General features: G+C 41.7%; 1 protein-coding gene and 1 long non-coding RNA gene across 4 annotated transcripts in view; both read right to left on the minus strand.

Annotated features, from left to right (window-relative positions):
- Positions 1-6173: 6173 nt before the first annotated feature.
- On the minus strand, positions 6174-15190 carry LOC116788755. Its single transcript, XR_004357756.1, has 3 exons — positions 14988-15190; positions 7751-7864; positions 6174-6276 (listed from the first exon to the last, which is right to left on the minus strand). It is a non-coding gene; the product is annotated as an uncharacterized LOC116788755 (long non-coding RNA).
- An 858-nt stretch (positions 15191-16048) lies between these two features.
- CCDC88C (coiled-coil domain containing 88C) overlaps positions 16049-24010 on the minus strand; it is a 103509-nt gene continuing 95547 nt past the window's right edge. The window contains exons 26-31 of one of the 3 annotated variants that reach the window (XM_032690732.1): positions 23092-23274; positions 22649-22717; positions 21830-21898; positions 20764-21065; positions 19562-19669; positions 16049-18351 (exon numbers count right to left, since the gene is read on the minus strand). In XM_032690732.1, coding sequence (XP_032546623.1) covers positions 17341-18351; positions 19562-19669; positions 20764-21065; positions 21830-21898; positions 22649-22717; positions 23092-23274 — 1742 coding nt within the window. In that variant the 3' untranslated portion in view covers positions 16049-17340. Of the gene's footprint in view, positions 18352-19561; positions 19778-20763; positions 21066-21829; positions 21899-22648; positions 22718-23091; positions 23275-24010 lie in introns of all 3 variants that reach the window. The other 2 variants (XM_032690731.1, XM_032690733.1) reach the window with 2 other exon arrangements.

A 24010-nucleotide genomic window follows, 5' to 3' on the forward strand; every position in this document is an offset into this window, starting at 1 on the left:
TGCAGGCTTGCTTACATTTTCATTTCCTGAATTTCATTTCCTCAATTCCCTTAATTTTCATTTAAAAAATTATTTTAGTAGTCACATTATTTTTAAGTGCTAGTGTCTTGCTTTCATTAAGATTTAAACAAAGTCTGGCCTTCCCTTACTCCCAGGTGCTCTCATTTCACGATGTATATGAATTTGCCTTCCCTCTTCCATTTTCTCAGCCATACCTTGAAACTGACTGTCTACATCTCTGGCCTCGAATATGGTGCATGAAGCCTTCCTCAGCACAGAGCTGCTGAACTCCTCTACTTCAGCATTCTGCCTAAGACCATGGATGTTCTTTCTATCCCCTCTCCATCCCACCTTTTGGATGACACTGGCATCTGCACAAGCAGTGGCTGCCTACTTCCCTGTGTCAGAGTCCTGTCCAGTTTGCCACCTCTCTCTTGAGAGATGGGTCCCAGCATCCTGCCTGGAGGCACAAACTCAGCCACCCATATGCTTGAAATCCGACTGCTCTATATGTTTGAGATCCGACTGACCCTTCTCTAGTCTTCTTTTAAAGAAAATCATGAAGAGAAACCTGCCCATAATAATAGTATTAATCTGGACAAAAGAGGTTCAACACAAAAATTGAGAAAAAATTGAGGAAAATATTTGAAGAGGCATGACCTCATGGAAATGAAAAAAGCCCTTTTTTGATACTATTAGTATCAAAGAAGACACTTACACCATTCACTTCCCAACATGCTTCTGACTAGAGGAAAGGGAGAGAATCAAATACTTGTTACAGGTAAGTTCTGATGAGCTCTTGAGTGAGAGATGGGAAAGCTGACACAGAAGATGTGAGAGTACAAACTGAGAGCTGTTTAGAAATCCATGTCCTGCTCTGAGGTGGAGGTATAAGACCATCTCTGAAATTTGGACCCTAGTTCAAATTCCAAATAATGATGTCCTGACATGATAGGTTAAGGGATTTTAGTTTAAGACTCTTGAAAGATTAAAAGATAATTTCTATTTTGAAAGCTGTGTCTCAACATTTCTTAAACATGGACCATAAAACATACATCATCTAATTAAATATGTGAGTAGACACTAAATCATTATCCATCACAGAGTAAAAACTCTCCTTCTTTCTTAGCAGATGGAAGACAAAATATTTCCAGATATAAAATTATCAAACTCTAATTATTACTAAAATATTGAGTCAAAAGAAAGCCAAACCATGAGATCTCTGTAAGACTTCCATTCTTCCCTGCTGTTGTTGCCCATTTTAGCATTTTATTCGGGTGTCATTAAAGTGACTTACGTTTGATAGTTCAATTACATTTGCTTTTGTAATGCATTCATTATTTATCTCCCCTTCCTCTGTTGGCTATCTAATCAGTCTTCAAAGCTCTGTATCTTTACTGCTGACCCATAGGACACAACACAAGAGAAAGGAACCTTGAAACGTTGCAGAATAAAGCAATCATGTTCAGAAATTAAAGAGTAGGTTCATCTTAGCAGCACGATCTGTCCATAGCAATTTGTCAGTGGAGATTGTCAGGAGGACATCTCTTGTGGAGCAGCAGTAACAGCAGCCCTCTCCGTCACCTGTAGATCAGATCAGTTTTGGATTTCTATTTGCCTCTGGCGTGGTGACAGATCTGAGTTGAAGTAATCCCAGATCAAACTCCAAGACAACCCAGCTGGAAACAAGTTTGTTGCCACAGAAACAATTTCTGGCAAGAGGGCTCCATGGATAGGAACAGAGCATAATTTCAGGTGAGCCCGTTTCTGAGTCTCTATCTAACAGTGTTTCAAACCTATTATCTAGTCTTTTCTTCAGGCAGATTAGGTACAGCTTCCAGATGAAGTACCTAAAAAAGCACTCTTTTTGCTACCCAGCAGATTAACAGAATTCAGAACATCATTTCTAGTGGAGAAAAAGAGTTACAGTGGATGCACCCCTCAGGGAATAAACTGCAATGTTTTCCCTAGCTGCCGTTGCTTACTAGTACCTTTAGTTAAAATTACTGGCCAGTTTCTTCGAAACATTAAAGTTGGTCTGTGTCTTTTCAAAAACAATTGCCATCAGCTGTCAGGGTCAGCAGTTCTGCAAATGCTTCAGCTGGCAGAATAATTCATAACAAGCATTAAAAGCCACTTAGAATAAGCTTTATAAGAAAAACAAAACTCTTAGAGGAGACATTCAGCTAATTATAAAGGTAATGAGCCTCACAAGGCCACTATGTCTGGGGTTCTCTTTCCACAGTTCTTCACTTAAAAATAATTAGCAAGTTGTGTAAATGTCTTCATGAGTGGACACGACTGTCTTTGGTTATCACCACACTGACACAAGTATGGCCTTCAGGAGTGAAGCCCCAGGCACCATGAACACACCCTCAGGTCAGGTCTAGAAAAACTGGCAGGGAAGAAATTTTCTTCTCCATGCACTGTTCAGTGGGATGCCAAGAGCACTTGCAGTTACAGCTGTTTAATCTGAGTGACGCCATCCACAAGGCTGGTAAAGGGAGGAAAACCTACACTAATGCCCCCAGCCTTTGTCCACCTGGCCCTGTGCAACTGTGCTCAGCCACAGGTAAGAAGTTTCCTGTCTGTGTGACCTCAGCAACCAGACATCCTCTGAGCTCACCCTAACTGATGACATCTAGTATGGTGACAACTGCATACACCTAGTTCTGCTGAGACACATCTTCCTCCCTTCTCTCCTCTTTCCCTATATCTCACTTCTCTCTTTTCCCACTGCTATAAGACTGCTTACAGTCCTCACATTCCAGAACAGGAGGGATGTCAATTTTTGTCCGCCAGCCACAAAGTGACATAAATACATCTCACTGGAGATGTCAAGTGACACAAGGGTTTTTAATGTGATCCATATCTTTCTTCATTTAAAACTGTGATATTCAAATCACAACGATGTGATGTAAACTTTGTCACCCCCACTGGCTGTGCCCCACTGTCACAGAACAACATATTTGCCTGATCCTATAAACCCAGTGTTTTCTTACAGTGTACTTCCCAGACCCTGGAAAGACTCCTAAAACTTTGGGTGGTTTTTTCTATGTTATCATCTTACTTACAGTTGTATAGCGCAGAGTGTAAAATAAGTTGGAAATGGTTCTCTTCTGCCTCTTCCCTCATATAACAGAAAGATCTTACAATTGCATGTGTAGGAGCATCCTGATAAGGGGGAACAACAACATAACAGCAATAAGATGGGGAAGCAGGAGGGATAAAGGTGAGGACAGTAAAAAATTTTGTTTCCTCAGAGAAGGAATGGAAGAGTGGGTGTTAAATACACAGGACTGTCAAACTTTTACTGGCTTCTTGATTAAAGCAAACCTGAAAGAAGAAGTGGTCACAACACTGTGCTCTTCCGGAGCCAGTGTGAACACAGGTGGAAAAAGTCACAGTGGGTGCTGATTAACAGACTGCTCAGAAAGTCCCGTAGTACTCACAGTGACACTGTCATGTCTTATGAGTCCTTGCCTCACTGTTAAGTTTCCTTATATTTTTATGAATAAAATTGTTAATAAATATCTGCATGTGTTCTGAACAGAAAAGGACAGGACTTCTTCTACATTCTCTATTTCTCAACTCCCCTCCCCATGTGACACACAAAGCTGATCGGTCAGTGAATTATTTTTGTTTCTTTACAAAGACTGACAAGAATCAGAAAAATGTTCTCATAACACAGGCAACCTACAATAATGAACAGAAGTTTTTGATCCTATTAAAAAAAAAAAAGATTAATTTCTGACCCGATGGATTTCACTTCACTAAACAAACCTTCGCATTTAAAATTTCCCAAGTCAGATTCTGAACAGCAGCAAGAAAAGTGGCTTTGTGTTTGGAAAATATAGTAATGACATACATGTTTATTTTAACAATTTCATTTCATCAATACAACTTCAACACTTATCTCGTCTTGTGCCTAAGTGGAACACAAAAAAGTTTTTTTAGTGAAAACTTTTATTCTAAGTTCCCACGAGTGGGAACTTTGCCAAGGAAATTAATTTTCAAGTTGTGAATTTTTTTGGACACATTGCTTTGGTTGAGTCCTTGGAGCACCTTTTTTTTTGCTTTAACAACCCAGCCAAAAAACCATCCTACCACCTCTCCAGGGTTCATAACCTTGTATAACCTGGCCCAATGATGGAAAATGAACTTGCTTTTAAGAATTAATAGTTAAAAGTGAAGCTCACCTGTTAGCAGACTTCATGCAAAGAGGTTTTGCCTGCAGTGTGAGGGGCACAAAACTTCCCTTCTCCCAGCCCGTGCTCAGGCTGTTGGTGAGGCTGTTCTCCTCCCAGCTGTGAGCAAGGCTGTTGGTGAAACAGCGCAGGAAAGGAGGAGGAGGAGATTGTGTTTCAGCTCCTGTGCTCTTTATAGTTGAACTGTGAAGGACTCAGCCCAGCCCAGCCCTCTCCTCCCTCACCACTCATTCATAAATGAAAGAGATGAGAGTGCCAAAAGCAGGCGCTAAGTACAGAGATTGCAATGCACACGGAGTGGTGTTCACAGCTGTACCTGCTGTCACAGACACGGACCAGCGGAAAACTGCATGATGATCACAGCTGGTGCAAAGCCCAAATACTGCTGCTTACAGCTTATCTAAACACACACAGATGTTGCCTCATGTAGCGATATTAAAAAGTATACAGAGCATTAGTGTTGTTATTAGTATAATTTCCAGTAAGTTGTTTCTAGAGCTTGCTGATATCAGACCCTCATTATATCCAAACAGAGCAGAAGGTGATCTCTGCACAAGGAAGCATCTTCTCTGACTGTGAAAGAGCAAGGGCTGCAAGGGGTGCAGGGCAGTTCCTTCCTCTCTTGTCTACACAGACAGACTGAAGCATAAACAGATCAAAGGGCTTGTCCAAGGTCACTCAGGGAGACTGTAGCAGATGAAAAACCTGACCTCCTGTTAACTCACGTCACTATTTTTATTCCCACAGGAGTGAAAGCTGCATCATGGGATATGTATTAAAATCTCTGTCTCTCAGACTGAAACACACTACTCTTAAAAACACAGGTAGTTACGAATTCCACCACTGAAACTGGAAACAAAAGCTGTTACCGGTTCAGGCCCTAAACTGGTACATAACTCACCCTCTGCAACACTCTGCCATGCTGCTGTAGGGACACCAGTGTCACTGCACGCTCAGGAGAGCACTTAGCCAGTGTTCCCTTCTGCTCACTGCAATGGGCAACAGTGCTCCAAGGATGGCCAGGGACAGCGAGCCTGGAAACAGAAACCTTAAGCAGGAAACTCCAAGACATGTTCTCTATTTCCAACCTGGTGGAAAGCAGAGTGACATAAGCACAGAAACAAAATAGAAAAAAATAAAACAAACAAAACCAGGGAGAGGATACAAGAGCGTTTACAAAACTTGGAAATATTCCAGCAGTACCCATGGCTAACATCAGAAGCAGGATCAAAAATAATTCTACATTCCGAACACAGACAAAGGGCTCTTCAGGTATGACAGGCTACCAGATGGCAGAGCCCTTCCTCTGCCAGGGCCTCTGGCAGATCCGAGGTCTAAAATTTTCCACAGGGTTAAGGAACCCCTCCAAGTTTCTGAGGAGGGATGCACCAGAAAAAATAGGGAATTCTTGAACATGGCCAGAAAAGGCTGCAACAAGCACGGAACAGTCCTTTGCAGGCTCACCATGCTGTTTTGAGGATGTCAGAGAGGCAGACAGCACATCTGGCTGAACAGGCAAGGCACAGGATCCTGGGAGCACAGCCAGAGGACACCCTGTGCAGTATTAAGGAATATGAATGGTTGGTGTCAAATTTATCAGGACCACAGCTCCCTCCTCCGATTTGTTTTTTGTTGTTGTTTTTTGTTTGTGGTTTTAAATTTTTATTTTGTACTCATTTAGTGTTTATTATTTATTTTTATATGTATTTTTATATACATACATAAGAATACAGATATTAAGAAAATCTAACAGGCTGTGATCTTTCAGGAAGTGAAGTAAAACATTTGTTCCAGTGCCTTTTAATCTATGGTTATGTACCCGTGGGTATTGCAACTCTTTTATTATAGATTTTATAAAAGATAATATTAAAAAAATGAAGTGCAATTACTTCCTTAGTAGTATGTGTGCTACTCTGCAGTAAAGAGCAACAGGGCATTATGTTGGACCACTTACCTTCCCCAAGAGCCTGCCAGGGGCAGAGATCACTGTGGTGTCCAGTTCTCATTGGTGGCTGCAGGGAAAGCTTTTCACCTGCTGCAGAGTCAGGCTGCAGATTGGGAACAAACCCTGAGAAGATCCACAGACAGTGATTATCCTTTGGGTGCTGGGGAAAGCAGAGGCACCAGTGGAATTGACATCGTGGGCAGTATCTCTTTCCTAATTTCCACCTTTGTTTCAATTGTCTTGTCATGATGAACATGCTCAAAGATGTGTTAGACAGATGCTGGATACAGGTGGCCAGAATACTGAGAAAGTAGAGCCTTGGTCATCAGACACAACATAGGTCCATCTGGTAAATCAGGCCTTGCAAGTGCCATCACGTCAACAAACCTCCACTCAGAAAATTACAGAACAAAATAAACTGCAGAAAACCCCTGGTTTTATATCCATTCTATTTTGCTTATCTAAGCATGCAGATGCTGTAAAGCAGGTGACTAAAATAAAGGGATTTGGTGGCATGGGCCACCTGCCCTCATCACTTCCAAGGGGGCAGAACAATCTGTTGCCACCTCTACCACACACACACACACTCAGCAGTTGTGTACTGGACCATATTTAAAACTCTGAAAATGAAAAGAAATACCATTTTTTGGTAGCCTTTTATCTCCATGAATTATACAGTAGTTATTAAAACTGACAAATAGCTATTACTCGGTGCAAGTGGCAATTCTAGCTTTTTGCTCACTTTGGTCAAATCATTTAATGCCCCAAGTGGTGAGCTTGGCTTCAAGGGTTGCCAGTGAAAAATGCTATTGCCTAACATACATCTCACAAATAAGCTCAATCACCCAGGCCACCTTTCCACTTCCAGAAGAAATGTCAGCTTATCTGCTCTTGCCACTGTGCTGGCAGCTATCAGGTTAGACAGAGTCTCCTCCCTCTCGGTGCCTGAGTTCATGGGATTTCCCAGATTCTCTTCAAAGCCTGCAGGATTCCCACTCCTCCAGATTCAACACAGCTCAGCTCTGTGTTCCAACAGAAAAGCACCAAGCTTGTATCCCCAAGAAAGAAAGGAGACAAAGTGCTCACTAAGCAGAGCACCATGTGTGTCAGGGCACTGCCAGGAGCATGGGAAAGCCAGCACCGATGCAAAGCACCAGCCCTGAAGAGCTGCTGCTGACACCATGACAATATGTGAGGTGGCCCTTGATTATCCTCCTGAGGTCTCTCACATGTGACACTGGCTATTTGGGAGCTTTCATCCTTCAAATGGTGACTGTTTGGAGATGTACCCAATCCTTAGTTATTTTAAAACCTTTAATTTCTGCTCGTAACACATATGACCAGACTTTTATCCCATTCACCGCCATGCCCCACAGAGGAAGAGATGGAGTCAGGACATGAAGGGGACCCCTTTCACAGCCTCCACTCACAGTGAGCTGCACCTTTCAGCTGACTTTGTGAGTAAGTCCCTCAGCTCTCTCTCACACTGGCCAGCACAACTCTGGCTGTGCATCAGCCAGGCACTGCAGGGCTAGAAATGCAATCTGAGGCCAGGTAATTTAGCTTGGGGTACTTACGCTTTCATAATTCAACCTACCTTATCCCTTTCCAGGGATCCTCCTTGTGAGACCATCCTTCATCAGGTATAAATTCTCTCCTGGCTCAGAGGTTACCAAACTGGCTCTCAATTGGCACCTTCAGCAGCTACTTTCTGCAAGGTGAAAAAAGACTGGCAACGCCTTTGGGAACTCAGGAAAACTGGGCATCTTCTGCCACAAATTAAAGCTCAGCATATTAATACAGACTGAGATCATCTCAGCTTGTCACAGGAATGTGTGACCAGCAGGGAATTCTCTCTGTCCTTGCCATGCTGGTGTTCTCCAAGCTCCTTCAAAACAAAAATCCAAAAGCACTCAACATTTCCTACTTCTGCCCACCTCAGCAGAGGTAGGAACGTGGAAGGGCAGCGAGGGGTCAGTAATCTAGATAGGGAGAGCAAGCCATCCCCACAGGGTTGTTAGGTGTTTTTTGCTAGATACCATATGCCTCTCTGGTGTCTTCCTGAGGCAGGGAACATGTTTCATTTACACTAAAAGTATAATTTAACAATTTTTGCACCTAGACTGCCAACATCCAACACAGAGAACTTCATTTTGCACACTAGAAATGGGCTTCCTGGAGGTAAACTTGGAGCCCTACCAGTACATGTGCATTAGCAGTCATCATCTGCAGAGGATTAAGGCCTTGTAGAGGGCAGTTGGCTTATCCTAGCGTGCCCTGTAGTACAGCTGCGGGTAGCTGGTTCTTCCCTTTGCCTATAAAGGGAGAAAGGCCTCCCTCTTACAGTAAGAGCAAAGAATGAAGTGATATGAACCTTACACATCCGTCCTGGAGCTCTGCCTGTTTCTGTTCACAATACTGAACAATACAAATACACAGACACAAATGTAGAAGTTTCTATGCAAAGACTATCAGAATGTATAAAAAGTTTTGTCAAAAATCTAGGAGGCAACGGCAGTGGAATTATTGTAGTCATCACAGCTACTCCAGAGTCCAGGTTAGAATATCTCTGTTCTTGCTATCTACAGAAAAGACTGAACTAATTTTTTCCCCAACTATTATGCCACTAAAGAGACACTGGCTTTGATGTGTGGCCTTGCAACTACTGGTTGCGTGCAGGACCCATGGATGATTGTGGATGTGTTGGGAGTAACCAGCTGGACCCACTGCAAATGTATGCATGAACTTCCTTTCAGCTATGGAAAAGAAGGTTGGTCAGAGGTAAGTGGAGTTCTTCAGGAAGGATAGCCACAGGGACTTGAACTTCTGTGCTGCTGCTCTTCCCCCTATTAGCATGGATCTGGGAATTTCAGTTTGAGAAGAACTGTAGCCATGAGGTGGCCCATATACCAGTGCCCCAATGCAGTGAGGATGATGGGGCCTAAATGCCCTTGAACCAATACTTCAAGGATAAAACAGTCCCTGATCTTCAGTAACTGCAGTAGACAGTCAAAGTATGGCTGTATATAGTTCTTCAGATAATGGTGTTAGCCATAAAACATTGCTGCAAAGACATTGTGCTAAAAACAATACAGGGGTCACTGAGTTCACTTTTTGCTTTCCTTCTCACTTTCAGTTTTATATTCCCTTCTAAGTATACTCTCCTTTTCCAGATTAACAGTGTTAAACAGATATAACCTGCTAGAGTTTAACATGTGAAGGTAACATTTCTTCTGATTTTAGTTACAAAACTTCATGTGGATGAAATTTGATACAATAAAGTCTTATTGGTATCTGTTTTCATTCACTTGCCCGATTACATAAGAAGAGAACAACCACTTGTTCATATAGGATAGGTTGGGAGGCTGAGGGGAAGTCAGAATCTGCCAAATGGGACTCTGTTGCCATCGATATGGTTGGTTAAATAAACAAGGAAAAGAATCTTTGTTCATGGGAGCTAAATGTGGGTAGTGGAACTGGGCTTCAGGAATTCCAAGCTTTTTTTCAATTAAAGAAGCCAAAATAAGCAAGGAAGGAAATTTTAAAACAATGAAAACGATGTGAAAATTCCTACTGTTACAAATACTGAAGACTAAATAGAAACAATATTGCCCCACTACGCAAAAAAGTGATATGGACCTTCTTAAATGCATCTATCATCCTGTTAGTATTTTTAAGTGTTAGGTAATTTTCACAAAGCTTTAACCATCAAAACTATCTGCTGGTCCTAAAATGTGTAACAAACAAGCTTAGAAATTATTATAAGATCTTGCATTAAAACTCTGCACAGGTTGTAGAATTCTGTGTTTATTGTAATGAAGAAATGTTTGAAGGACATCTCAATAAGATTTTGAGATCTGAAAAAAAGACTGGCTCTGTGGTGTATCTGCTACCTCAAGGCTTAGTCATCATTTGTCACAAACACAAAGAGTAAAATGGAGCAGTACAAATGAGCTAAAGGAGGATGTGGGGAAGAGGCACAATGAGAAGACAGTGACTGCAAGATCACTATGGAGGGATGAGAGGGAAGAAAGGCCCCTTGGACTGATTGCACTGTGTATTTGGGCAAAATGTTTGAGCAGACTGAAGAAGGATAACGCAAGGCAGTGTGGGGAACATTTGAGACAACAGCAGATGAGGAGCTAAGGAAGCATCAGAAAGCACTGAGAACAGATACTGAGATCAGGATTACAAACTGACCTCAAGACGTGAAGATGGGACTGTGTAAGAGATACTTAGGCAAGGGGAGAGTTGTATACAGACATGACAACAGGAAGGAAAAATGGCAAAAACGTGAAAGCTGGCTGACAGTGATCTTTAGTGATGGAAGCAGGCATGGAAAGAGTAAGCTGCAACTAGATCTTGAGGGAGACAAGGTAAAAAAAGTGAACTCGGGGGTAGGAAACAGTTAAAGGTAACACTCTGGGTTGAAGAACAGAGAGGTGCCTAGTGCTGGAAAGGAGAAGTCATGGAGGAAGGAAAGTTGCTAGAGATGAAGTGGGCTTGACCAGACTGTGGTAGCTGGTTGCACTATCTGAGCTGTAGGACAGGATCTGGCAAGAAAGCTCCTTTGAATATTTTATGCAAAGAATTTTCTACTAACACACACCCATCGTTGCTGTTAGAAGAAGTGGTTTTAAGAGCATACCAATACATTAAAAATATACTGTTTCCCATCAAACACACATAACCCACCTCCTTTAAGCATCAGTTATCCAGGCCCAAGATGCTGTGTGGAAACATGAGAAAAAGTAGCAACAGCAGGGAGATCCTTGTGTCAATGAAGGCTCCAAAGCTGCATTACAGAGAGTACATAATGGTTCCTCACTGGATGCCAGTTTAAACCTTTTGTGACCTAACTGATCCAAAACTAGTCTACATTGAGAAGGAACAACTTTATTAGATAGCTGGGAGGTATGATGGAAATGGAGTACATAGGTTGTACAGTCCTGCTTACACAACACTGTTAATACAGCCTTCTAAAGCATTCTACCCCTTTGTATCATTTACTTACAGACCAAATAAGCTGTAAGCAAACCCAAGAGGCTGAGGAAATTGAAGGTCTATCCCCTACAGTTTGTGCCTGCCTGTTTTCTCCATCTGCCTTTTCACAGAATCACAGAGTATGTTGGGTTGGAAGAGACCCATAAAGATTATTAAGTCCAACACCCTACTCTTTGAAAGACTACCCAACACTCAACCATATGATGAAAAGCATCATCCAGATTGCTCTTTGAACTCTGACAGGCTTTTGCATTGCTATGAGCAAGCAATCCTTGTTCAGAGGATTGCTACTGTAAAAAAAATTCTCAAGATTTTCCCTTCACAGACATTTCCCTGATTTGCAAAATTTCTTCTACTTTCACTTACAAACAGCCACAAGGGTCCTACAGGAGCACTCTCAAACTCATTGGGAGCTTTCCATCTCTGTAGAAGCTGAGATGCTGCAGCTGAACATCCCCAGGTAACCAGCAGCTCTTAAAACACACATCTGTGGATTAGGTATTTTATGGGCCCAGTGCACACACATGCAAGTGCAAGTTTTAGATAACTAGAGAAAAAAAATCCTCTTGCAAAGGTGCAAGGAAGTATTTTTCATGGGTTTAACAAGAATGGGATAATTTTGGTCAGAGATATTTAAAACAGGAAGGGAACAGACTTTCATATGCCATAACTTCCAAAATACCCTGCTGAATGGTAAAACAATCAGAGTGGTAGCACTATGAAATGCTCACTTCAGTTCCTCAAGACATACTTTCCCACTTCTTGCAGAAAACTCCCTCTTTTCTCCAATGCAAGTCTCTAGAAATGCCTCAGCAGGCCACTGGGAAGCTGTGCTTCTCCAACTGGAATATCCTTCTCAAACTTTCATGTTCTTCCTTAGCAGTGTGTTCCCAAATGCAAACTGCACTTTACTTGCCAGTAATGTATCTCAAACTTCCAGAGCAGGTAACTACTGGAAAAGTGATGTGATCTTTAACTTGCAAATTTCAGGGATTTTTACATGGAGAAGGTGCTCACTGTTCAAAGTGTAGTAGCCCAGCTCCATCCTGAATCCAAAGGCAGCCAGCACCTGATGTTGGAGAGAAAGGGGGAGGCTCTTATATTTTACTTAATAATGTTTTCTTAAAGCAGAGGCTGTTTAACTCTCCCATAAACTGTCTCGTATCATAAATCAAAGCCATAATAACACTATGTTATTATATTAATCTATTTGATTTCCTAAGAGCCTGGTGCAATGAGTCTCACCAACAGCTTCATTTTTCCCTTCCCAAGCATTCCTTCCTTTAGCACAACTTTCAGACCATGCCATAGGGTGTCACTATCAGAGGAGGGAGCTGGGCTCCTGTTGCTTTCCCTTTGTGCAACGCAGCTTTTCACAGGCTAGTGCCAGTGCTCAGATCCATGGCTCTTCCTCATTCTGGTATGCAATACACAGTCTGTATTTTGGCACAGTCTCACCATCAGAGCTACATAATACTCAGTTATGATATTCTTTAGTTAAAAATGTGCAAGTATTTTAACTAGAGCTGATGAGAACATCTGGGAATGATGAGCTGACATTAGTTTCCATGGTATTCTGTGGTTTGTTTTGGACATGTTTTACGTTCCTAGTTTCTGTGGAATAACATTTTCATTGTCCCGTTGTCAGTAAAATTCCAATTTTGCCTCCCTACCACTATATCCTAAAGCCCCCAACAGTCAATAAATAAACTGTCTCTTCCATATTTCAGCTGGGGTAAGCACAAGTAGTCTCCCACTGGGTTCCCCACTCATCCTTGTTACTCTTTAATGGGATTCTTCACAATCCTCCAAATCTGAACAAACCTCAATTTTCTGTCACACTTCATCAACTTACATTTCAGTCTTTAGGACAGGGGTTAGCCTTTTAAGGACTGTCCCATTTGAGAAGCTTTTGAACAGCAGCTTTCTGTTCTCTACTGTTCTCTTCATACTTTTGAAAAAATCCTTCTGACTGGAAGAACACCATTTAATTTTGCAAAACTTGCCATAGCTTCTCACAGTCACTTAAAACTCCTGTCAGTATTCTCTTAAAGCATAATTTTTTTCACCCTTTTCCAGCTGACTCCATTCTCTCTTAGTTCTTGCGGCAGCCTCTAGTACCAACTTTCAAGACAGATCTTCACATCCCAGTCTAATTTTCAAGTATAGCAACCCTTCATAATGATAACTTCATTTGTTATTTTCAGTAACTGAACTATTTCACTCTGCACTGTTAGGTCAGGTTGGTTCTGCCTGGTACTGGCAATTTGTAAAAACATTCCCAAGTTTTCCACCTTGCCTTGAACATCTCCAGTGCTGCTAGGAACTGATATTCTATTATTATGGTGGGTAGAGAAGCAATTTTTAGGATAAAGTTTTCTGGTGAGATTTATTATTGATTCCACCCCCCACTCCCCTTTCATCTAAAAATGAAAAACCAGAATTCAAATGGTCTCAGGACAGCTGGGTTCATGTTTAATGAGAAAAAAAAATGAAATTGTGTTGATATCTTCACATCAGTTCAACGTCCAGTTTGTAATCCTTTCCCATGAACTAATGATTTCTGGAGGATTTATGCCATATTCTGTATTAAAGTCATTTACCTGTAGCTGAAATAACATGCCTCCAAACATCTGGACAATCAGAAATAATTTCCAACCACATGCTGCTTCCTGATGCACCATTTTTCTAAGCTAAGCAGTAGCTATTTTTACAACATCCTTAGCACTTAGAACTTCCCTCATTACAGAAAAAAAAAGTAAATTCTATTTTTTAATTCTTCTCAATTAACTGGAATCAGAAAAGGTTTGTTCACTTCACAATCAAGTCCCAGGTTTGAGGAACAGCTGAAGAATATGTAACAGGAAAAAGGTTTCCATGACATGGTACCTCTGTAAAGGATAGGATTTTTTGGTAAGGAGTTGGTGTGCTCACTAAAGAGCACACCAACTCCCTAGAAGCCATTTCCACAGCAGCCATTTATTTTACTTCAAACCAACATCATCATCATCATCATGCAGCACGTGCAATTTTAAGCAAAATTTGTTTCCTCGTGTCAAGCAGCTTCACTGACTTCAGAGTGCAGGGTGTGGGTGTTGCCAAAGGCACATCCCCTTGGCTTTCTTGGAAACCTATTAGCTGCCTCCTTGGGATGGGATCCCCTTCAAAAATCTATCCTGTAACAGAAAACACAATCTAGAGAATTAATGAGCCACATATACAAACTGAGGCACTCCCATCACTGAACGGCGTTACTTGAAGCGTTGCGTCTAGAACCATTCAAAGCACTGCTTAGCAACCTTCAGAGAGCTGCCCTCTGTGTCAGGAAATGTAAGCATGCTCTTTTCCCACTGGGAAAAGCCAGTGTGCTGAAGCCCAGGCCCTCTTCCCTTGGGTCCCACAGTCAGTGGAGCACAGCTGCAGCTGGAGGCTCGATCTGTAGCCTTCCCACAGCCCAGCCCGGCTGCCTGCCCGTGCACAGTGGGTCACAGCAGCCTTCAAAGCTGTGCAAATTGGAACACCTACTTCACCTTCACTTCTTGGAAGGAATCAAGAAATGGTCTGGCAGCTCTGCTACATCCCTTTCCACCACAGGAAAACCTCTCCCAGCAGCTCCTGCCACCTCACACAAGCTGGTGCCTCACACCACCTCCACCATCACAAAGGCAGGAGGATGTGCTGATTATTCTCTCTCTCTAAACACAATTGACTTCTCTGCATGAGCTCTCACACACCAAAACATGTTTTATCCTACCAATGACTGCTCCGGGCACCTCAGAAAGACAAAGCGTAGCAGCACCTTCACTGTGGGCAGGCCTTCTTCCACCCACCTTGTTCCGCACCTGATGGAGCAGCACACGGTGGGAGCACACCAGCCTGGGAGCCACCGTGTGTGTCAAAGGAGAGTTGACAACAATTAGCAAACTGAGTAGACTGTAAAATAACTGCACCTGCCATGGCAGGACAAGCATCTACATCAAAACTTTCCTTAACATTCCCAGGAAGGCCTAAGGGCCACAGCACTGCGAGCTTCAACAGCTGTTCCACTGTATAACCTCTGTATTTAAAATCCTCCCATACCTGAATGGTACTATGTAAGTACTTACTGCCTTTTTATTCAAACTCACTAGAACTGAGAAGGTAAACTGACAACTAAGGTGTGTCACTGGGTAGGTATTTACAGCAAAAGCAGATCTACAGTAACTGACAACTCACAGATCGCTTCCTCAGCAGTCCAGCCTGCACATGCCCTCCAAAAGGGAGCTGAAACAAAGGAGAAATACCAGTCTTAAACCTTTAGTGGTCTAGCCAAGAATCCATTTTGAGAGTGAATTTCTGTAAGAAGAATTTTAGTTTACCAAAATCACTCAGCGTGTTCTAAAATTGCCATATAGTACATAATTTTAAATTTGTTGCAAAACTATGGTTTACAATTAACACAGTACAGAAGGCAGAAAGCGCCTTTTGCCATTCTCTTTACGTTGAAAGATGAATAATTTCTCACTTTTATAAGGCATCCTGAGAGTTAAGCACAAAAAAGATTGTACAAAATACAAGCTTGGTCAAAATTGACAGCATGTTTGGCCTTGCCTGAATCGGTCAAAGAAACATAAAAATTTAATGGTCTTATTCTACAGCGACCTGGAAGTCATTTAATTTGCATAATCAACCTTCCTAAAGTCTTCAGTAAAGAGGTCACAATTAAATGAAAAGATTTCTGATGCACTTTCCATGGTAACATTATAAAAATGAATGCAACTCTGCCACACAGAGATGCAAATCAATACTGAGTCTTACAAAGAGCTATTGCAGACAGATGTCCATCCAGACTATGAATCACACTTTTGTGTTTTTTTTTTTTATTTTTCCAAGGAAAACAGTACAACATCAATCTATTTTATTTGAGCTTTATTATAAACAATTTTGTAGTTTCCAGAATGGGATCACTACATATTAGATAACAAAAACATCATCAAATGAATCAGTTTTAGCTTTTACTAAATTAAATCAGAACCAGCAAAACAAGTATTTTTTAAAGGATTTAGTCTATTGCAAGAAAAACAGCTTTACAAACATGGAATTAAAGATACACATTTGATCATATATACAATAAGCAGCTGATGACACTCCGGACAGAAACATACAAGGAACTTTTTGCACATAAATAGATTTTTAGAAGTATATTTCTTTCACATGTATACAAAATTATTTTGCTTTCTATACTGAGAAAAGTTCTTGGAGACATAAACAAGGATTTCTAAGAGACAAAATCCCACATACCACTTAGGATGTGGGCTGTCATGCACACAAGTATGTCATAACACAATTTACACAGCATTCCTATACAGTACTTGAGCTTCTTATATACATACTTACAAGACACTTTTGTACACGAGATGCCACCCTTGCAATTGAAATGGCACCTCCCCTGAAAGGCTGCATTAGTTCCAGTGTTTTTATAAAAGGTATAACAAGTTTCAAAAGGCAGCACCACTCTGCTTGCAGAGTCAAGGATCCACTGAGCTGCAACTATAGTGAAGGCAATGGGGTCATTAGGCTGGCCTCTGTGTTTACACAGTCTCAGAGGGGAAGGTTGAGATGTGACCCTTGAAGTCTACACAATACCTCTATAACATGTTGCTGTGGCAAGAAGAACTGATTTTACCAGATCCACAGCTAAAGCCACAGACTTTTGCTCTTCAACTTTATCTTTACACTACTTAAGACAAGCACTTAGTTCTGGTTTTGGGGGAGAAGTTTGGCTTTTATATGACCTTTCCAGAATGGTTAAATTATTTATCAATGGTGGGGTTGGGTTTAGCACACACACAACCTGTGAAATTTTTCTTTAATGCAGGCAAAAAGGGTGCACGGTGCAGCAATGACAGAGGACCCTGGTAAGCTTCTCTGGAGTGGGGAATGCTGAGCACCTATGAGAATCAGGTGCCAAGTCTGCTGTGAGATTAGGCCAGACTTCCACTTTTTTTAGGCACAACAGTGTCAGTAAAAGGGTTGGGGTTTTGCTCCTTGCTTCTCTTAATCACACTTTGTCTAACTAGGAAAGGGCACCCAGAGAACCCTGAGAGCAGCATGCAGGTGATGCCTTTTAAGACCTGACAGTGTCTAGATAAATGTTACCTGGACAGCCATAGCAAACACACATACTATAGCTGCATCTGTGGGTTACACACAGCCATACTCATACCAAACTGTCTGCTGATCCCCCTGGGGGTCAGGAGACCCGGGAGTGCTGTTGGAGCTGCTTCCTCTCACAGGCTCCTCTACAGTTTCAGCACTGCTTTCTTGCAGTTTGCCCTGGCACTTAGTAAGTAGGGCATCACCCTGGCCATGCCCTAAGGAAGCATTTCCCTCAGTGCTGCTGGAAACAGCTCTGCCAGGGGCCCCTGTGGCCAGCTCCTCAGTACGAGGGGTTGGCTTGGGTTTGACTTTTGAAAGAGTGTGCGATGCAGATGAGTAGTGCTGCCCAGGGTTCACATGCTCTGGTTGCTGGGCACTCAGACTGCTGGTGGATGCAGTGGGTGAGGCAGAGAACTGAGAGAAGGAGAGTGGCCTCTCATCTTTCGGTGGGGCCAGGGAAAGGCGCCTTGCGTCCAGCTGCCGACAGCGGGAATCGACACCTTGCAAGGAACCTGCCACCTTTGCAGACTGTGGCCTCTCTCTTAAGATTGCCTGGGAGCTCGTTGGCACAGAAGCCCTGGTGCTCTGACTGACAACATCCTTGCCCCCATGCAGCTCTGCTGACTTCTGAGCGCTCTCCTGCCTGTAGGTCTCTGGGCCAGTGGCTCTGAGGAGGTCTGCAGAGGCTAAGCTGAATGCCCTGCTCAGGGACGTGCTCCTCTTGCTCGTGGTTCCAGGCTGCTGAGGCTGTGCCATATGCCGCATCCCGCTGCCAGGCTGGTGCTGTGGTGTGTGAGGAAGCTTAAGGGACCCCCCCTGGGAGTTTGCCAGAGTGGGTTCCACTTGTCTAAGATTTGGCTTCAAGTAATTTCCAGGTTTAGCTGTTCTTCCTTCTTCATTGACAATGGTCATCTTCACAGTTGGAGCAACAAGACTAGTGGGCATCTTAGCAGCCTCCTTTCTGGATGGCTGAACCAGCAAGTTCCCAGTAGCTGAAGGCTCATTTGCTTTCCGAAAATAATCGCTGAGCAAGTCATCTCTGTTACTGGAGGTGTCCTGGTGTGAGAAAATACGTACGTCACATTAATGACAACACTTTTTGTTTAAAGAATCACACAGGACTTTGTGTTCGCATCATCTTCCTTCCCACTTAATTCAAACCAAATACAACCACAGATTTTATATTTAAAGTGGGGAACAGAAGAAATAAATGTTTAAAATGGGTATAAATCCAAATCAAGGAATAACGTGCTCATCATAATGAGATCATGACAGCCTCGTGTGCCAGGTTAATTGTCATAATTTTTGAAAGTTTTGTTTCACTTGCAAGCTGGACAGCAGCTCTTTTGCTTCCTTTTCCATCAGCCACTGTCACTGTAACATCAATATCATATTAATGACATCAGCATTGGTATCAGCAGATATCAATGATGTCTGTCATCTTCCAGAATACAGTTCATCTGGATAACTCTCTACCATAACTTCAGGAACATAACAGGAGACCATACCTTGGGGAGATGTGCTAGCATTACAAGAAAGTTTCATTGATTCCCCTCACCTCTCCTAGTCAATATACTATATATGCAAAAAGCTGTGTGTACGATAAAATAAAACGTACAAAAAATCTTTACAAAAATGGAGATATGATTGTTTGCCTACAATGAACTTTTTAAATTTCAAGTCTGACAATTAATCTGGCAGTAAAAAAAACCATACAACGAATATTTCACAGAGATGGTCCATGCAATCCAAAAACGGTGATGTTTGATCCGCTGCCTTTGGATTATTAGTACAAGGCATGCTCAGAATAGTTGAGGGCCATGCTGTTTTCACAAAAAACATGCTGAACAAGCTCATGAAATTTACTTTGTTTCTCCAGGAAGTATGTTAAAGCTTAATATATTCACTTTGCTAGTGTGCCAAATATTTCTTCCAGTCAAAAAAACTCGTTTTGCAGAAGCAAACACCAGCAGTGGTAATAGTACAGCGTGAAGATTTCTATGCTCAACTAAACGTTAAAGCGTGAGGGTTATTTTTAACTTCAATATAAACAGCTGTTACACATATTAACATTGCAGAATGACTAGTCCTCCAAAAACACGCACGTGTATGAACAAGCACTGGAAATACTTTATGAGCAATTAATGCAAGTGATCTGGCAGCCTTTAACAACTAAGAGTTACAGAATGCTTCTATAGGTATTAATATGCTAGCAAAAGCTGTAGTAAGTTGGAGCTGTTGCCTTCATAACAAGAACAATGGATACCCTGGGGATATATAGTGAAGCAGATCTCCTATTCCCCCTGCCTGTCCTGTGCCTCACGCTGTCGGGACATGAATGACTGAGGAGCGATTCAAGTGACTGCGAATGTTCCTGAGGAATGGAAGGACATGGGGAGTAGCAAGAGGGATACAGTGCATCAGCTTCTAACAGAAATTGGTGCAATGAAATCATTTCACTCTCATTTAAACTGCGCCGATGCTGAAAAGGAACAAGGATGACAGAAAGAATGAAAATGGAGACATGGTCAGGTAGTTACAGACACACACAAAAATAATAATTTTACACATCTCTATAAGCTACGAATTGTACTTAGGATAATGAGGGAGGAGGAGGTATATTTAAACATTGCTCTGAAAATTCAAGGACGAAAATTTACTGGTGCCATAAAATAGTACAGCTCTGCTGATTTCAACACTTTCACCAAGGCATTCATGAAACAGAAACATCGGTTCACTTACACTACCAATTAATTGTTCTTAAGATATTAACATGTTCAATACTGCACTGCCTCACTACTGTACAGCATGTCTGAGCAGTGAAAGACAAATGCCATCTAGAAAACATTTCATTTCTGATCACTTCAATAAGTGACATATTCCTGCAGTCATTGAACCAACAGGGCAGTGCCAGTCAAAACATAAATGTGCAGTATGATGAAAGTATCAAGAACTTCCTTGGCAATAAAAATATTCTCTCTCATATGCACCAATATTTTCAGATTAAGAGATGGTTTTAACAACTGCATATTTTGCATTTCAATTGAAAACTATTTTAGGTTTTGTTCCTAATCACAAATTTAGCAGCTGAAAATTACACAGAAAACTTACCAGTTCATAAATAAAACTACCTGGACCTGAGAACTGATGATGGTTTAACACAAAACCCTGACCACATGTGTTTGCTGGTTAGAAGTCCCAGCAGTCCAATACACAGCACTTGCAGTGAATTATCTGCCTGACTTGTCATAAGTGGTACATCAAAATAAGTGAGCAGAGTGCTATGTGAAAGTTAATCTCGCCTTAGTTATTGAAACTGCGCATTCATCTTGCAAGATTCAACAGTACTCACATATATGAACAAGGATCATCTTGTCTTTCCTTGTTTCCCTATGGCCTCATCCTCCCGAATCAGCTTTGAACAGTTTTTTGATATCTGGAATGAGCCATCTAGCTCTCTTTACTTACACTTGGTGGAGACAGCCTGTTGCTCTCTTCCAAGAACTCTTCCAAAGTCACCATCTCACTGCCAGGTGAGGCAGCCCGTTGCCTGCCTGGGTAAGGCTGAGATGGGTTACTCTTCTGAGATTTATCATAAGAGATCAAACCATTCCGGTGAGAGGAGGACTCTTGCCTGCTGCTGGGGCTTAAGATGGCAGAAGCAGAGTGAAGGGGATAGGTGTCTCGGAGCAAGGCTGGTGCCTCTCTGCTTGGCACCATATCTTCACTGCTGAGGCTCTCAGTTCTACCATGCATATGGTCTAACGAACCTGAGGAGAAGCATAACTATCATTAATGACACTGCTCTGCCCTCATTTCAGTAGATTTCTTACTAAGAAACTTTATCATTCAGGGTTATTTCAACACAGACTGGGTGGCATTTTTTACCTTCCTTCTCCTACAGAGCCCAAGGCAATCAAAACTTGGAAAGATCAGGACTAGTAAACGTGTTACGGCAGATACTTTGAGCCTCTATGTTAAACAAACACAATTACTTCTCCAAGGAATAACACAGATAGAATTGGCAGCCTCTTTACAACCCCTGTGTCACTAGAAGATCTCCCAGTCTTGGCTGTGTGATCTGAAAGCCAGCACCTGACAGTGGGAAAGCAGAGAGCAGATTTCTCCACAGTGTCAGGTCTCCAGGCATCCTTCAAGGATGCACAAATTCAGCAAAGTAAATCTCCAGAGCACACTGATTCCATACACAAGTGTGGTACAGAGTAAGAACCACAGGGACCCGTTGTTGTAAAGAGTCTAAGAGTGGCCTGATACTTCCCACAGTACTGATGCCAGTCAGACTGAAGCAAAACTACACTTCCTGCCTTAAAAGCCATCCCTTGCCAGAATCAATCTTAGAAAAGTACTTCTTGCCAGCAATTTTGATTCCCAAGACAACCATGTCCAGATTTCATAATCATTACAATTTCAAAACAACAGTCTTCAAAATTAATTGGAAAGAAAATGGCATTTTGCATACAGTTTCATAGAATTTCACTTCCTGTTTGTCACAACTCAGCTGTAAAAGCTTTACCTTTTAAATTGAGAGGTGAACTACTGCTGGAAGCATTCCTACTGCTCTCTAAACTGCTTGGCCTGGACCCTGAAAAACACAAATCAAGCATAGAACAAGCAGATCTTAAGTTTCTCTGATTCCCTAAAAGACTTGGTTACAGTCTGCCTTCTAAAATGGGACCTGTGCAACTAAAAACATTAACAACATAATAGCTAGAGGATGACAAAATCTAGACAGAGTAGAAACTGGTTTAATTTTTAAAGTTGTTTAGCATCCATCTTGTTTATCTCAGTTATTTTTTGCACAAAGAAATATGTTTTGGGTTTTCTTTTTACAGCAACTATAAAGTAATGTAAATACTGAAAAAGCTCAACAATAAGTTGCTGTCTCTTTCTCAGTTTTCTTTGGAAGGAGCTGGCAGCCAGCCGGCAAATTAAGTCTTCCACAAATCTCTAAACAGGCAGTGCTGCTGTTTCAACAGTGTTCCCACTGTGCATCCACGCCCCGAATTTTTCGTATTGCTGGTTCACTCCTTTAAGAAAGGAATTGAACACTATCCAGAAAAATCAGCAACAAATCCGTAGGACATGCATTAAAAAGTCTGCTGGGGCAAGGCAACTTGCCTCAATGTCAGCATTCATTTTCAAAATTTATTTTGGCAAAACAGCCATTAAAAGTTCCTCAATAGAAACCCAGAAATACTTAGATTCACATTCCCAAAATGTTGCTTCATTACTACATCCCCTTCTATTATGCTAATTTAAAATATTCTAGGACAGTTCACGTGGATGCAATGAAACAGGTCTTTTAGAGCACTCATATATGCTATAAGCTTACCATGCTGTCTGGTGCTTGCCAACTCCACCTCAGGGGACTGTTCACACAGATTATCTTCTGAATTACAGCCTGGAAAAGAAGATAAAAGGTAATATTGAACACAGAAAAGTTAATCTTTCAGGTCAGTCTCCAATGCATTCTAGCAGCATAGAAGACTGAGGTGGTCAACAGATTTTACAGACCCAACACTGGAAGAGCAGCCACCTTCTGTCCACTGGGGCAGGGAACCACAGAAGCACTGATGTTCAAATGTGGTCTGTCAAGTTGGTGACATTACAAGACTGAGGAAGCCCTGTATCTGATCAATTAAACCATTAAGAAGATAAAGTAGGAGTAAAAATACTAGTGCTTTGGTTTTGTACTTGAATGCCACTAGTAGCCTTGTAGGAACTATGAAATGCCTGACTGGCGCTAAAAGCTGGTGCATCAAATGCACCACACACCTTTTGGTCTGCTCTGGAGCCTGGAGATGGGGGTGGAAGTGTGCAGGTGAATAGCTGAGGTTGAGTAAGTTCTGGAACCCATTTCCACATAGCAGGGTTTTGTCGCAGAGTCTGCTGAGATTTCAACATTATCATTGCTGCCTCCGTGATGGGAATTCCTTTTTTGCTTTAGGTCCATTAGCACTGATGGGAAAAGAGGTAAATAAATAAGATTCAATGAAAAAAAATAGCACTAGAGGATTTTTCTTTATCTGCCTATACAAACACGACAAGCAGGCACAAAGAAACTGCACAACAGAGGCGACAGTTTTGCAAGCTTTTCCATAAACAGTTCAGTAGTGGATAGGAAATTTCTGCCACCAGCTTGTCAGTCATGTGTGCTCTCTGTAAAGTGTGGGAGTGACAAGGGCTGCTTAGTGCTGGTGGGAGGGTTGATATTATACATGCAACAATTACCGTGAAAGGAGGAAGAAAAGGAGCAAAGACATGAATCCAGAAAAGATAAGTGAGGTGTGAAATTCCCATAACATTATTCCTTATAGGTACATTTTATAAGCACTTCAGTAATAAAATAGAATAAGGAAGGAGTGACAGTAGTCACGCTCTTACTCAAAGAAAAATAATGCTGATTTGGAAATTATCTAGCATGATCCACACTAAGCTAACTGCTTTCAGGTTTAGATCTTTGCTGTGGGTAAGAGTTCAGTCTTTACAAGGTTAAAACTCTGCTGCTCTTATGATGTTCTGGTGCAATGATTTTTAAGTGGAGTTCCTGGGATCTTAGCAGGAGAACAACAAAAACTGTCTGCTAGAATACTACTTAGATTCAGAAAGCTCAAAAATTCTTTTCTACTGATGCAGTAAATTAATTCATTTATTGCAATGTGAATGTAATACTTTAAGGCACACATAGAACAAA

Source organism: Chiroxiphia lanceolata, chromosome 6 (genome assembly GCF_009829145.1).
Source record: "Chiroxiphia lanceolata isolate bChiLan1 chromosome 6, bChiLan1.pri, whole genome shotgun sequence".
Classification (NCBI taxonomy): Eukaryota; Metazoa; Chordata; class Aves; order Passeriformes; family Pipridae; genus Chiroxiphia; species Chiroxiphia lanceolata.